Below are 16529 nucleotides of genomic sequence, written 5' to 3' on the forward strand. Positions count from 1 at the left end.
TATATATATATATATATATATATATATATATATATATATATATATATATAAGCTGTGCTAGCAGAAAAACACAGCATAGGCACTAGGAAGTCCATTTTCCCAGCCTCAGAAGGCAGTGGACAATGGTGTTATTTGGGCCAAACCTTGGCATGAAACCCAGTCAGGGATAAGACACTCACCCACACAGTGGCTAACCTTATAACAATAAAATCATAGAATCATGGAGTTGGATGAGACCACAAGGGCCATCAAGTCCAACCCCCTGCCATGCAGGAAATCACAATCAAAGCATGCCCAGCAATATGCAAAGGAATTTGTAGCACCCTGAGACCACTAAAAGAAAGAGATTGGCAGCGTGAACCTTCATGGCCTTGAGCCCAACTCATCAAATGCATGATAGACCTTGTTACAATATGTCTTCCAAGCCAGGCAGCAGCTGAATGGCAAGCCCATCAGCAGGCATTCTTATTTAAAATGTAACTATCTAGCCAAGGTAAAAGGTAATTGTGATCTTTGTCAGATGTATGAATGGGATTTGAAGCCACCTCTTAGCAGAAAAACCTGATTATATTGTTTTAAAACACTCATGGAGGAAGGGGAGCTTCTCCCCCCATGGAGAGAAGGCTGTCTGTCTGTTTGTTTTTGATAAGAGTTTTTATTAACCCCCTGTATTAGTGAGAACCATCTCATGGAAGAAACTGTATTTTTTAGTTTCTTCCCTTTAACAGACATCTCTCCTATGAAAGAAGGGAAGGCAAGGAGAGCCACCTCTCCTGAGGCTAGCTGACTGAGGTTCCCTGTGTTTTATAACAGGAACATAACCCTTATGACAATAAAGTTGGTCACCTTAATCCAATATATCTATCACCTCATATGAGATGTTTTTTTTACCAAAGTTCCTCAATGCATGTAAGCATTAGAGGTCTGCTGAGTGACCAGAGGCCTTCTCCTTGCTTGAGTCAACCTGTTTATTAGCATTTAAATGAATCTGTATTGTTAAAGCTTATGCTCTCAATGAGAAGTGCTATGGCTGATAACAAAGGAGGTAGAAGCATGTAGTCATCTTATGTCTTAGGCTGTTCCAGCTAAGGCAAAAAGGCTCTGGCCCCAATGGAGACAGAGATGGAGGCCCATGAGGAAGGAAGAAAAATCATCATGTTGGCTTATGGCTAGCCCCTTCCCTTGTTGAATTAGTTTCCAGGCATCCTCTCTGGCCTGGAAAAAGGAGAGGGGGTGATCAGAAACAGCACAACTCAAACATAATGGGCTAACAGTAATAAAATGAACACCAGAAAAAGTTAACCAGTATCTCTTGTAAATCTGAGCCCCCAGACCTGTTGCTGTGGGGGCTCTCCCCTCCTTTATTTGCCCCAACAAGGGAGGCTGCCTGGGCAGTAGCTTCTTCCAGGCACTGAAGAAACTGCTCTTAAGTTAGCAGTGACTGAAGACCATTGCTAATCATGGGTAGATTGCTGCATATGGCCTGTAGTGTAGCCCTGATATTCACAGGGCATTCTGTTTTATTTATGTTTGAAACAGGCCCAACTTCAAGCTGGGGTTTACAAGCTTAGCCCTTATTATCTCAGGCAGGCTTTATAGTAACTTGGCTGCATTATAGAAGCTGGCTGGTCCTCAACTCCCTTCCCACTTGCATAGGTAGCTGGGAAGGGCAGAGGGGCTGCTGTGAGACATGGCCCCCTATTTACCTGAGGTATGTCTGTGTGCTGAGAAAGGATAATCTCTGATGGAAAGGAGAGGCCAAGCACTCAAGCTGCTCTCTCAAGAGTGCCATAGTTTAGGGCAGCCAACACAACTGGGGGTGAAGGGAACTCTCCACCCATGATATCCACAAGTGGTTTACCCCTTTTTGTTGTTGTAATTTTTTGGGAGGGAACACAGGAGGATTTGTATCCATGTGGTCTCTCATAGTATCCTTGGGTTGGAAGAGACCCCAAGGGCCATCCAGTCCAACCACATTCTGCCATGCAGGAACTCTCAATCAAAGCATAACCAATAGATGGCCCTCCAGCCTCTGTTTAGAAGTGGGTGGCAGAGGCCATACTCTCTCTGGGGAGGACATGAAACCATTTTGTGCTTTTTTGTGGGGTGTTCTGTGGCAGCCAAAAAAGACCATTTTAGAGTTGGAAGCTTCAGCTCCTGCTGGGCCAAGTCCAGCTTCCTTTACAGCCATGCAGCTGTACAACATAGAGGAGGTGTCCACTGCCTCCTTACGCACCATCTCATTATAAGAATTCAAAAGGAATGTGCAGGAGCCCTGGTAATACCACCATGTGTTTACCAGTTTGCAAAAGGATCCCCCACACCTGTTGGGGTCCTGGGTGTCATTGGGGCCAGAGATGGGAAGGAATGGGGAGACCAAGGGTTTATGCCCCCCATCTGCCCTCCTGGCAGAGTCCCAAACCATATGCTAGGCATAGTGCCTGCAATGGCCATGGCAGAGGCTTCATGGCAATGCCTGCCCCGAGCGAGGGCATTAGATCTGGCAAAGGTTATTTGGTGGCTGGAGAGAGAGAGCCCCTGGTACTCACCCTTCTCCTGTGTCTTCTGGCTGGCTTGCCTCTCTGACCTTGGCCCTGTTTCAGGCTGTGCAGAGGTGATGCAGAGAAATCCCTTGCCATGGCTTTTGGCTGGCCTGTCCTCTGAACTCCTGCCCCAATGGGCTGAGCAGGGATGTTGAGAAGGGAAGGTTCCATAACTTCCGGCCAGTTTCCTTACTGATCCCTGGCCTTAAACAGGCTGGGCAGAGGTGATGCAGAGAAATCCTTTGCCATGGCTTTGGCTGGCCTGTCCTCTGAACTCCGGCTGGGCAGAGATGCTGAGGAGGGAAGTTTCGATGACTTCTGGCCAGTTTCCTCACTGATTCCTGGCCTTAAACAGGCTGGGCAGAGGTGATGTGGAGAAACAGAGACATGGAGGGGAAACCCCTCACCATCTGTTCCCACGGCTCCCATGTGCTGCAATGCTGTTTGCAGAGATCTCCTGTGCTCCCACCATGATAGGGGGCAGCTCTGGAGGAGGGGGGAGAGTCATTGGCAAAGCCAAGACCTTTCTCCAATCCTGGGAGCCCTTGCCATATTAAGTCCTTCTTCATGCTCCCAAGGCAGCAAGAGAAACGAAGAGAATAAAAGGACTGGAGTGGCAGTAATGAAGAAGCTGCAGAGCAACAGGAAACACATCCCAAAGGGTCTCCCTCTGAAGCCAGCTCCCTCTGTTGAGCTGGCAGACCCTGAGCTAGGGAAGCCTGTGATAAGGATGACCCTTAGCCAGTGCTCTTGGGGTCCTCTGCCATAGCCACCACCAAAGAAGGGGGGAAAGGCAGGAGAGAGGAGAAGGGAAGGCCAAGAAAACTCTCAAACCACTTTCGGAGAAGGAAAAAACCTTGCTGGCTCGAAGAGACACATCCTGCTAGGAGCATAGGCAGGAACAAGAATGAGGCTCAGGGGGGCTAGCTCCTCCCTATATAGGGACCGGTCTTTTGTTTATAGTCCCTGCCTACAGGAGCAAATAGGAGGAGCTAAACCCAGAATACAGGATACTAGGACCCTGTCTGCTGGGAAAGAGGGAATGCATGGCTCTGAATCACAGAAACAGAAAAGGGACACAATTTCAGTGTCTATTTATGTTAACAAAGCCATGCAGGTTTAGAAGCCGGTCGCTAATGAAATACCATTTTCAGAAGCATATTGCATCAATAAAACTGATCTATACAGCTAGAATCCTGTTCCTTAGGCCCAGGTAGGCTAATTCAATCAACTGTTGAATGATGAGTCAATAAATTTGTTGTTAAGTGCTGCCAAGTCAATTTCAGCCTATGAATGAGAGACCTCCAAGACTCCCTATCATCAACAGCCCTGCTCAGATCTTGCAGACTCTGAGTTAGGGCTTTCTTGATTCACTCAACTGAGACTGTTGTATTTTGCCCATGTTATGAGAAGACATAAAAGACAATAAGTCTTGGTCTCAGTTAAGTCATCTTGGCTTCTAGAGACAGTTCAGGTTTGATTTGCTCTAGGACCCATTTATTCGTTGTTGGTTTTTTAACAGTCTATGGTATTTATAGAACTCTTTTCCAGCACCACATCTCAGATTGATTTTCTTCCAGCTTTCACAACCATACATAGCAATTGGAAATATGATGGCATGGACAATCCTAATTGTAGTATGCAATGATATATCTTTACACTTCCGGATCTTGTCTAGTTCCTTCATGGCTGCTTTTCCAATCCTAATTTCTTGACTGAATTCTAGGAAATTTTTATTTCAATGTCTTTATCTGCTACATTAAAGTTAAAAAAAAATCATTAAAGTTGCTTCTAGTCTGTCCTTAACTGTTTGAAGAGTTTCACCTGTCATTCATTGAGACTTCTCTTTCTTTTTGGCTGCAAATAGTGTCTTTTTGTATTCCTCTCTGATACTTACCCTGTGGGTTCAATCCAGAATTTTTCTGGCTCCTGGTCTTAATAGTGAAATCCAGTTTTACATTATTTTTAAATTTTACAGAGATGTTCTCCAGTTTGTATTGGGGCACAATGGTTGGTATAAGTGTTCCTCTTTAGCTTTACTTTAATTTTTGATATTAGCAATTCATGGCCTGTACCACAGTCTACTCCTTGTCTTGTTTTTGCAGAGAGAATGGCGCTTTTCCATCTTCTGTTTCCAATTATGCAGTCTATTCAATTACCATACTGATCGTCACATGATGTCCATGTATATAGTGGCCTCTTTGGTTTTTTTGAGGAATGTGTTTCTAATAAACAAAGTGTTGTCCTTGCAAAATTCATTCAGTCAGTCACTCTCCTGCTTCATTTCTTCATCTTAGGCTAAATTTTCCTACAATCTCTGGTCTGCTGTTTCCTGCTTTTACATTCCAATCACTTATGATTAACAAGAAGTCCTGTCTTGGTGTCTGATCAATTTCCTCTTGGACTCCAGTATAGAATCTTTCATTTTTTTTTAATCTTCGTCTGCTTCTGTAGTTGGAGCCTAAAACTTGGATCATGGTTATACTGATCAGTTTTCCCTGAAGTCTTTGATTTGATCAGAATATGTATTACCGTATATACTTGTGTATAAGTTGAAAAATTTAGGTTAAAAAATTGACTCCAAAAAACCTGCGTCGACTAATACATGGGTCAATATGGTACAACGCGAGCCTCTTCCCAGCCAGGCTGCCTCCACAAGGAACAGCACAGCTGGGGAGAGATGGGAAAGGGTGACCAATCACTCTGGAGCCTCTCCCCAGCTGAACTCCCTCCGCAGTGGAAAGCCTAGCTGGAAAGAGGCTGGGAAAGGAGATCGATCATCCTGGAGCCTCTCCCCAGTTGAACTCTCTCCCCAGAGGAAAGCCCAGCTGGACAGAGGCTGGGAAAGGCAATCGATCATCCTGTAGCCTCTCCCAAACTGGGCTCCATCTTAAGTCTAACCCTCGACTTAGAATCATAGAATTGTAGAGTTGGAAGAGACCATAAGGGCCATCCAGTCCAACCCCCTGCCATTCAGGAAATCACAATCAAAGCATCCCCGACAGATGGCCATCCAGTCTGTTTAAAGACCTCCAAGGAAGGAAACCTAACCACATTCCAAGGGAGTGTGTTCCACTGTCAAACAGCTCTTACTGTCAAAACATTCCTCCTAATGTTGAAGTGGAATCTGTTCCATTGTTCAATGTTCTAGTCTCTGGAGCAGCAGAGAACAAGCTTGCTCCATCCTCAATGTGACACCCCTTCAAATACCTAAAGAGGGCTATCATATCACCCCTTAACCGTCTCTTCTCCAGGCGAAACATACCCAGTTCCCTAAGTCCTTCCTCATAAGGTATAGTTTCCACCCGTCACCATTTTAGTCGCCCTCCTCTGAACATGCTCCAATGTGTCAACTTATCCATGAGTCATATAAAAATCCTAAATTTTGGCTTCAAAAGTTGACCTTGACTTACACACAAGTTTGACTTACAGCCGAGTACCGTATACACTAGTGTATAAGTCAATCTCATATATGTCGAGGGCAGGTTTTGGGGTCAAAATCATGGATTCTGATATGACCCATGGATAGGTCGAGGGTCAAACTCAGGGGCATGTAACAAAGGATCTAAACAGAGGTTGGTCAGCCTTCCCCAAAATTGTTCTTTAAGCATACAAGAGTTTTGCTAATGATTCAAACCACTGCTTAGTCACTTTGTCCTTACAAGCAGATTATCTCTACTGCCAACTTAAGTCACTGCATATATACTTTTATATGTTGGTCTTTTTTAATGGCTATCTACACTATTATTTTCATATGATCATGCTGCTAAGCAAAGCACATGCAACTCCGAAATATGTGTACATAAATGGGCACCGTTAGTAAAAAGCAATTTTAGTCTGAAATTAGACAAGTCAGGGGAATAACAATGAAAATAACTGATTACTGGATAAGTAGCACAGGAGCTACTTATTTCTTCCTCTCCTTCCTAGATCTTGTGGTAAAAATATAATGTTAAACAAATTAACATTATAGGCTCTAAAATCCAAGTTGAGGACATCAATCTGTTCAAAGAAATCAGTGGCCAACTACATTCCTTATTTGAAATCAGTTATTTTCAGGTTACAAGAAGATAAAAACATTATCTAAGAGCCATTACCATCTCTTAATCGTTCCACTATAAAAGTGAAGCCTGTAGTTCTTGGGTGCAACACATATTCATATTTCTGAAGTCCATTCTTTTCAGCAAATGCATTACTGCGGGCTTTCGTGTTGTCTATAAAGATAAGGGCATGAAAAACACTGATTAAAATCAGTATAGTGACTAAGCTTTAAAACATTTCAGCAACACAGAGCACATCAGAGGAACAAGGGATCAAGGAGATTATAAAACAGCCATTTTCTTTAGATTAATAAAGCCATGAAATACTTGTTTTGCTATCTTACATAAATATATAAATCTGTATTCTTGTTGTGCAGAGCAAAAGTGGCAAGGATGAAATGGAAAAACTCAGCCAAAGAATCTTGAACCAAAACTAGTCCCATTTCTGGTTCCAGAATCACCAACAACAAACCTTAGGGTAAATGTAATATTCCTTTGCAGAATGCTCCCCTGGGAACTTAAAGTAAAATTCTATTAATTGGACATTATGCCAATTCTCTGTCTAATGCAAAGAGATAGAGGGATCTAGGAAGAAACCACAGATAAAAGTCTAATGGAAAAAAAAACCTTAACAATCATAATCTTAGCCAGAAGCTTCCATAGCTCAAAAGGCATGAACATTTTGAAGCAAAGTCCATCCAAAATTCCACAGAAGGCTTCCTTGAGAATCCTAGCAGTCAGTTATGCTTCAATTGCTTGCAGGGGGGACTAAATCACTACAAAAAACAGGATAAGAAAAGTACAGTATCGTCCAAAATCCACAAAACAGTGATACCTTTATTGGGCCAACTAAATGTGCATTATACATGTTGCAAGCTTTGAAGATCCACTGGCTTTTTCAACAGGCAAAGGTGTTAAAAATCACACAGGAGAAACAAAAATAATTGACGATGTTAGTCATAGCCCTGCATTTGCAACATCTTTAATGTGCATTTTGGTTGGCCCAATAAATGTATCACTGTTTTGTGTATTTTGGACGATACTGTACTTTGCACATTTAGCACATTTGATATCCAGAGACAACTGCATAAGACAAAAAAGGAGGAGACTTAACATTACAGAGAATCATAGCTTATCAGGATCAAAGATGCATACTAGTCCATGCTGCCTGATCTTGGCTGTTTCTTCTAGTGGGACTACCTAACAAAAATCTGTCTGTGGTTTACTGTGACATCCTAACAGGTTGTTCTGTTTCTCCTTTTCCCACAGAAACCAGAGTCATAAATCAACAACATCAACAATAAAAATATGTCTTTATGACCCCGACAGTTTCTCTAGATGCCTAGCTTACTATTATTTCTTAGCTGGATCAGTGATTTCTAATCCTAGTGCCCAGAGCAGATATTCAACCTTCTTATGTTGTGAAAAGTAATCTTCTCGATCACTCTTACCATGAAAAAAGCTCCCCAAACCAAATTCAATCCTCCTTTGGGTACTTCATATTTTCCTATCTTCTCTAGTGAATGCCCTGTATAATAGTACAGTCAGCTCTCCGTTTTCGCAGGGGAACCATTCCGGACACCCCCTCCGCAAAAACAGAATTTCACAAATATTCAAGCCCCGTCAGCTTAAATGGGGGTGTGTACCTGTGAGTGGCTGTGGGTGTGCGCCATGGGCATGCACTCCATTTTAATCCCCTCCGTTTGCTCCTTGCAAGTAAGCAAGGGTCGCGGATATGAAGTCCACTCAAACAGAGGGGCAACTGTATTAGTATGTCTCTCTCTCCCTCTCTCTCTCTCTCTGTGTTGTGTATGATATGGCTCTATTTAGACAACCTGAAGTTAGCAAAACCAGTGCACAACATAGTTAAAAGCTTGCGAAAGAGTACAGAAGTTTTTTTTAAAAGATTACATTCTAAAATATTCGAGAATAAATGTATATTTCACACATTTCCATTTGTCATGCAAACATATCTAGCTGAAATGCACAAAAGCAAACATTTGAGTTTGATTAATTATTCATTATCTTCCTTAATGCATATTTAAAAGTAAAGGAATCACTTGTTACCTACCATTAACACATTATTATTTTGTCTGGTAACAAAAGCCAAAAATAATTGAATCTTGTGGCTCTCATAAATATGATAAGGGAAAAAATTTCTTCAACTCCCTAGCAACAAAGTTATGGCACTATGGCACATCTTGATTAATTCTGGAACAGCTAGAATCCTGTGGTGAGTATATAAATAACTGTTCCTATTCTAGAATAAGAGGCACAGAGAGAATACTTCAGGTGGGAAAAAGTCTTATATTGCCATCACAGATTTAATATGTACACAATTACACTTCTCACCTTACCTCTTAAGTCTTTTTTCTTTTAAATTATTTTTTCCATCCATCATCCTCATCACCACCATTCTAATCAAGGGACAGTTTTGAACTTATCTTTAAGTTTCCTCTTATAAACTAAATCCAGTCAATTGTACCTAAAATTTGCTTCTTAAATATTTCATCTCTAGTTATTTAGACCATGCAATACCCACTCCACTGAATTTCCATCTTCTACAGCCAACACAACCCCTGTGACCTATTTTAAAAGCATGGGCTATATCCCATCTTATGACTTGGCTCCTCTTATTTTTTGGTTTTAGCTATCTTAAAGTCACCTATTCTCAAACTCCTCTTGCCCTTCCTTTTTTCCCTCATTCCATAACTGCCTTTCTTGTATCTCCTGTTTCAACCTCTTTCCTTACTGTCAAACATTTGGCTGTAAGCTCCTTGAGACATGAATTTCTTATTTCTGCTTATATTTCCTTGTGATGCCCACCAATGATACTCTAATACATGAATTTTCTATAAATCATCATTTTCTGACCATACTGCAGACACTGGAACTAGAATTTTTAGCACCTTCAAAAAAAAATTGCACAACATTACATTTTTAATGTAATGTCGTAATTTTCAAATGTTATGAATATGGTTCACAAAGCATTGAGTATTTCTAACAAATTTCATACACTTGTAGAGATCTTGTAGCACCTTTGAGACTAACTGAAATAAAGAAGTTGGCAGAAGCAACGACTATTATCAAATCTGTCATTTTTTCCTTTATAAAAGCCATCTTACATGGGGGTATTGGCAAATGTCAAGAAGGTTTTCTGGCTTCGAATTCAAGGGATCAAAGTGTTGGTTGTCTAGCCCTCAAGAAAACCATTTTTGAAATTAAATATACATTGAAACCAATATAGTTATTTAATGTGATCTACATGCAGTTGTAGGAATTTCAACCAATCCAATCATTATTTCTATGAGTAGACATACTTTTAAAGATTTTGTGTCATAAAATACCAATAATATAGCATACACATCCATAAAAAGTTCCTGTCCATGGCAAGCTTAATATGTACTTTAAACTGTACATTGTCACAAATACATAATTGTGCCACAATTTTTGTACATCAAGACAACTAAACTAAGGTACCTGTCAGATCAGTTCCTTCAGGAAAGATGAGAAGCTGCAGTGGTTCATGAATGTCACAGAAGTAATCCAGCATATTCTCAAAATGATTTTTATCTTCTTCCCATTTTCTATGAATGAAAATGAAGGCAGCAACCTGCATAGCCCAACCTAGAACAAGTTTGAAGAATCTTTTAAACAGTGTGTTCAGACTTTTTTTTTTTAAAAAAAACTTACTGTATTTTCCGGTGTATAAGACTACTTTTTAACCCAGGAAAATCTTCTCAAAAGTCAGGGGTCGTCTTATACGCCGGGTGTCGTCTTATAGGGCAGATGCTGAAACTTCCAAGCCGGACTGGAGAATCTGCAGTCACCACATATGTAACTGAAGGGCGGAGCATGCTGCAGGCGTCTGGGACTCCCGGGGTATGGAAAAAAGAACTGTGTTTGTAATACCGCTCTGATAGTCTTGGGAGACAGGGAGGGCTGGGCAGGCAGGGGGAGCTGACCAATCCACTCAGGCTTTGTATACAACAAGGTTTCCTGCTAAGTACCTGCATGTCATAAGCATTTGAATTAAAATCACCATATTGAAATCAAATCTGATGTTTTTTAAATTTTTATTTGGTGTGCGTTGGAAGAGAGGTGGTCTTATACGGCAAGTATATCCCAAACTCTATATTTTAACTGGACAAGTTGGGGGTCGTCTTATACGCCCAGTCGTCTTATACGCTGGAAAATATGGTATTTCTATCCATGCCTTAGGTTCAATAATTAAAGGAGAGTTGTGCAAAATGCACAATGCGTTTTCAGGAAAAGATACTCTATACTAACACAGCTATATCAAAAATAGTCTGTTTTCACTAATACTTTAGCTTAACAAAAAAGCAGGCATTGTTTTACACTTTAATTTTAAATCTAATAGGCATGATAACCAATAAGCAAGCATGTCATATCTGACATGAAAAAATCTAAGTTGGATATGCATGCAGAAATAATCAAGCCGACAATGATAAAATGGGCGCAGGACTTGGGAGAGAATATCCCACTTGAGCAGTGGGAGAAAAATTGGAATATTAGATTAAGGTTTACATCATCTATTGCTATCAGGGAGAATTACTATAAAATGCAAAATAGATGGCATTTAACACCCCTGATATTGGCTAAGATATATAAGGATAAAAACCCATTATGCTGGAAATGTAAAAACTCCCCAGGCTCCTACATTCACATGTGGTGGTTTTGTAGCTTTGCTAAAAAATACTGGGCTATGATTCATCAAACAATTCAAGAGATTTTGAACGAGAAATTTTTGTTAGACCCCAAAATGTATTTGCTAAATATGATTTTGAATGTGAACTTGGAAAAAAATATGGGAAATTGTTATTTTATATGGTTTCAGCTGCCAGGATTCTTTTTGCTTCTCACTGGAAAGATACACAACCTATAACACGGGAAGATTGGTGTATGAAATTACTGGAATATATGGAAATGGACAAACTTACTTGTCTTCTGAAAAACCTAGACTGGAATAAAACTAAAAATGTTTGGAATCCCCTTATGATATTTATGGAAAAGGAGAACTTACTGTCTAACTATATTTGGTGAAGGAAAGACCCTTTTTTCAAAGGATGTTTTTTCTTTTCTTTTTCTTTTATTAATTAAGCTCAGAGGCAGCTATAATAAGCTAAGTTTATCTATATCCTATAATATAGGCTTGTAAGAATCACTTACTTTCTTGATTAATAAATGTATTAGGGAATTTAACTTGATTTAAAAGCATGTCCTTTCTCCTTCAGGAAATCAACCATTTTTTAAATGTTGTATATTTTGTATTTTATGGGCTGCTTTGTACTCTATTGGTGTTTGTTTGTATGTTATATGTATGTTATATGTATATGTTATTTGTATCTGTCTTAAGGAAATTTTCAATAAAGATTTAAATATTAAAAAAAAGAAAGAAAAAATCTAAGTCAGAACAGACATTTAGGATGCAGGAGACTAGAGAATGTTGATATTCATACTTGTACCAATAATTAATTTTCAAATGTTCAAATATATAACTTATAACTTGTCTTTGAAACACTAGATCAGTATCATTGTTGCTAATTGCCTTCAAGTCAAGCAACGTCTGGCGACACTATCAATGTGAGACCTCTTAGTCACTCTATCATCTACACAGGTTTAGCAGACTCAAGGCCGTAGGTACCCTAATCGAGTTTACCCATCTAGAATGCACTTCCTTTTTTCATACATCCTTCCACCTAACCAAGCATTATTGTTTTTTCTAGTCATTTTTTTCAAATGATGTTCCCAAGTACATCTGTCTCAGTTTAATCAGCTTCTAGGGACAGTTCAGGCCTGATTTGGTCTAAGACCCATTTGTTTATCGTTCTAGCAAGCCAGAATATCCACAGAACTCTTCTCCAACACCAAATGAATAGAATTATCTTCCTATTTTTCTTCACTGTTCAGCTTTCACCACCATACAAAGTAAAGCAAAATATGATTTCATAAACCATCCTAATTTTAATATTCAATGATACATCTTTACACTTCAGGTTCTTATCTGGTGTCTTCATAGCTCTTTCCAGTTCTAGTCTTCTTCTGATTTGTTAATTGCAGTCTTTATTCTGATCAATGACTGAGCCAGGTATGAAATTTTTTTTAACACTTTTAATGTCTTCAGCATCTACTTTAAAAATTATATCAGTAATCTGTGGTATTTATTTTTGTTTTCTTAATGTTCAACTATAAACTACCTTTGCGCTTTCCGCCTTGACGTTCTTCAGGAACTGTTCCAAGCCTTTATTTTCTGCTAGTACAGTGGTACCTCGGGATACGAAATACCCAGGTTACGAAATTTTCGGGATACGAAAAAATCCCATAGGGAATTATTGTTTCGGGTTACGAATGTTTTTTCGGGTTACGAAAAAACTTTTGGTGCTTTTTTCGGCTTTTTCGCACGGAATCGCGGCTTTTCCCCATTAGCGCCTATGGCAATTCGGCTTACGAAGGCTTTTCGGGTTACGAAAGCGGCCGCGTTACGAATTAATTTCGTAACCCGAGGCACCACTGTAGTATGGTATCACCTGCATACCTTAAATTGCTGATGTTCTTCCTCAAATTTTACACTTCCTTCCTCAGAATTTAATCCTGCTTTGCTTATATATTTGGCATATAATTAAACAAATAGTGTGATAAAATGCAAATTTGCCTGACCCCCTTGTCTACTGGAAACCATTCTATTTCTCTGTATTCTCTCCTAACAGTGATCTCTGTCCTGAGTACAGGTTTTGCATCATGACAATTAGAAGTTGTGGAACACACAGTTTTTTTTAAAGAGAAAACCATAGTTGTTCATGATCTGTACTATCAAAAACTTTGCTATAGTCTATAAAGAACAGAGTAATTTTCTTCTGATATTTCCAGCACTATCCAGCATGTTTGAAATATGGTTCTTAGTGCCTCTTCCTTTCCAGAACCCAGCTCTATATATGGTAAACGTCTTTGCTGTAGAATTCTGAGCACTGCTTTGCTTGCATAGGAAATTAATGCAATGCTCCTATGGTTACTGCAACAACTGCTGTCCTGTTTCTTGAGAATTGGAATGTTTATTGAACATCTCCAATTTGTCGGGCATCATTTTATTTTCTATACTTGTTGACATCTTTTAGACAAAGATAGAGTAGATTCATCTCTGTAGACTGAAGAACGAACCGCTCTTGCTGCCAGGAAGTTGCTCCTAATGTTGACATGGAATCTCTTTTCCTGTAGCGTGCATCCATTGTTCCGTGTTCTAGTCTCTGGAGCAGCAGACTAGATCCCTTCCACCAATTTTCACACTCCCCTCCCCTGCATCCGACCATAGCAAACACTTTGCTATAGATTAGAAAGAACAGGCTGATCTTCTTTTGAAACTCCTTAGTACATTCCATTATCCAGTGTATGTTCGCTATACGATCCTTAGTGCCTCTTTCTTTCCTGACCCCCAGTGGGACATCTGTCAATTCTCGATCCATATATGGTTAGAGTCTTTGTTGTAGATTTTTAAGCATCATCTTGCTTGAACAAGAAATTAATGCAATGATTCTGTGATAGTTCCAGCATATTAGAGCACCATTATATCTTCCAGTTTTGCCAATGCTCACATATCCTTCTACGAGATATCAGATAGCCAAAAGATAGGTCTTGACACACCACAAAACACTGCATGAATCCTGTTTTGCAAGGCATGCACAAAGGTAGTTTGCTAATTGCCCAAGTAGCCCAATGTAGATTATTGCAAGATGGGGTGGTAATGATGTGATCTTTCAGTTGTTCTTAAATTGTAGTTCCCAGCATTCTTCACCATTGGTTAGGCTGTCTAGAAAACGCACTGCAGAAATAATCCAGTTTGAGACCACTTTCCCTGCCCTGGCTCAGTGTTAGAGAATCCCGAAAACAGTAGTCTATTGAGGCACCAGAGCTCTCTGACAGATAAGGCTAAATGTCTCACAAAACTATAGTGCCTAGAATTTCCTAGCATTAAGCCAGGGCAGATAAAGCGGTTTCAAATTGGATTATTTCTGCAGTGTATTTGGGACCTTAGTGACAGGTGTTCCATAAACAAAATGTCTCTGTGAGATCTTTGGCTTCCTTGAGGCGTCTGGTACATTTGCTTAGCAGATACAAAGATGCAGAATATTTGTTTTACTTGCTTTATTATTATATTTGTAGAACATCCACAGAATTTTGGTACTAGACAGCACGCAAAATTTGATAAGAAGATTAAATCATACTAGCACAGCTATCTGTTTTGTGTTTGAACCATGTGCCTATTCTGAAACAAAACTTTAACTTTTTAGTCCATTCAGATTATTATTCTCACCAGTTCGTCTCCAAAACTATTTAAATGCTGAATGAAAAGAAGAACAAAATTACAATTTATCACAGGTAACCAAGCTGCATATTAATCTAAAAATCATTTAAGTCCCACTTCTCAAAGGGGGGTTGAAGTTCATACTACAAAAAAAACCTGGTATCCATATTTCTGGTGTAATTCTGCAAGAGTGATAGCATCATAGAGAACACTTTTCAGCATGTGCTCCCAAAGCTACTTCATAGTATAAATAACCCTAAAGTAATTAAGTCTGACAGCTCTTGATGAAACTGCTGGAAGACATCACATGTCACTATTCATTGCTCAGTCTTTCACTTAAAGAATCTGTCCACAATCCACAAAGAACAAGCTATTTATGCAGCATTTAGATAACAAGCAACTATGCTCAGTAATATTAATAATAAATCCATTTGACCCTATCCATATGTTATCTTTCAGAAAGAAGGAAGACACCTCCCTTCTAAGGAGTTGTGGACTTGACCTTTCAGAGCCTTGTTATAGTGTATAATTTAGAAAAATAGCCAAAAGCCTAGCTGTACAATTTTACTGATTTGCAAAATAGAGATTAAAAATGTTGACAGAAGGCTGCATGCATTTTTCCAAGTCCTCTTAGCCCCTGGCCACCCCAATTTTTTCTATGGAAATTCAGGTTTAAAAATGCCTTAAAGTGTCCAAAAATGTCACCAAAAGATGGCAGCTTCCTTTTCTGCACAGCCACTAGTACAAACAAATCCACCAACTAAGACCATTGGCTTCAAATGTATCAAACACAGTGAAAGTGCAAACCAGAAGTAGGCTTTCAGACAGTTCTGGTTCACATTTTGTATTCTGCTTTGGTCAATAATACGATGGTGCAGCTGGGCAACAGACATGGAGTAAAAACTAATGTCAGCTGCAGATGCTCACCCCCCATAATAATACCATATTATGGCAAATTCACTATTGAAGTTTGAAAGATGAGGAACCAAACTCAATACACTGGTACCCCGGGATACGAAATGATCGGGTTACGAATTTTTCGGGATACGAAATTCGCCGCTTGGAAAAAACTGTTTCGGGTTACGAAAGATTTTTCGGGTTACGAAATTCTTTTCGGCGCGAAATTCAAATGATGCAAAGTGCATCTACTGGCTTTCCAGGGATTTCCAGGGCTAACGGTTAGGCTTAGCTGTGGCGCGAATTTTGAATTTCGTTAGCAGCAGTGATTGGCTTGTGAAATCAAGCCAATCAATTGGATTGGCTAACGAAATTGGGGGGGGGGGGGTGGCTTGCCTTGAGAAATAAAAGCCGGCTTCCATTGATCTGCCCCCTTTGTCTGGCCCTGCTGACTGGTGAGAAAGAGTCTCTTTGGAGCTCCAACTCTTGGTAGCGGTTCAGACTTTTCCTGGGTTTCTGCCTTTGGAATTTTTCTGGCTTTTGCCATCTTCGGATCAAGACCGGCCATCAGCAATTTCTCTACCGGTAAGTTGATGGATTTTTACCTTCTTCTTGTGGGGTGGACTGGGCTGAGACAGTGTGACCATGCTTTTGCTGTGGGGTGCTGGTTGTTGTTGTTGTTGTTGTTGTTTTTTTCAAAGTGTGGATTGTGGGTTTTGCTACTGGCATGCT

The 16529-nt window shown here is 39.9% G+C and overlaps 1 protein-coding gene across 2 annotated transcripts in view; it reads right to left on the minus strand.

The window, feature by feature from the left end:
* The window catches only part of LCLAT1 (lysocardiolipin acyltransferase 1), a 110221-nt gene that overhangs the window by 65237 nt on the left and 28455 nt on the right, over positions 1–16529 (minus strand). For both annotated transcript variants that reach the window (XM_042471979.1, XM_042471970.1), the window contains exons 4-5: positions 10064–10210; positions 6641–6757 (exon numbers count right to left, since the gene is read on the minus strand). In XM_042471979.1, the coding sequence (XP_042327913.1) occupies positions 6641–6757; positions 10064–10210 (264 nt within the window). The remainder of the gene's footprint in view (positions 1–6640; positions 6758–10063; positions 10211–16529) is intronic.

Source organism: Sceloporus undulatus, chromosome 1, assembly GCF_019175285.1.
Source record: "Sceloporus undulatus isolate JIND9_A2432 ecotype Alabama chromosome 1, SceUnd_v1.1, whole genome shotgun sequence".
Taxonomy (NCBI): Eukaryota; Metazoa; Chordata; class Lepidosauria; order Squamata; family Phrynosomatidae; genus Sceloporus; species Sceloporus undulatus.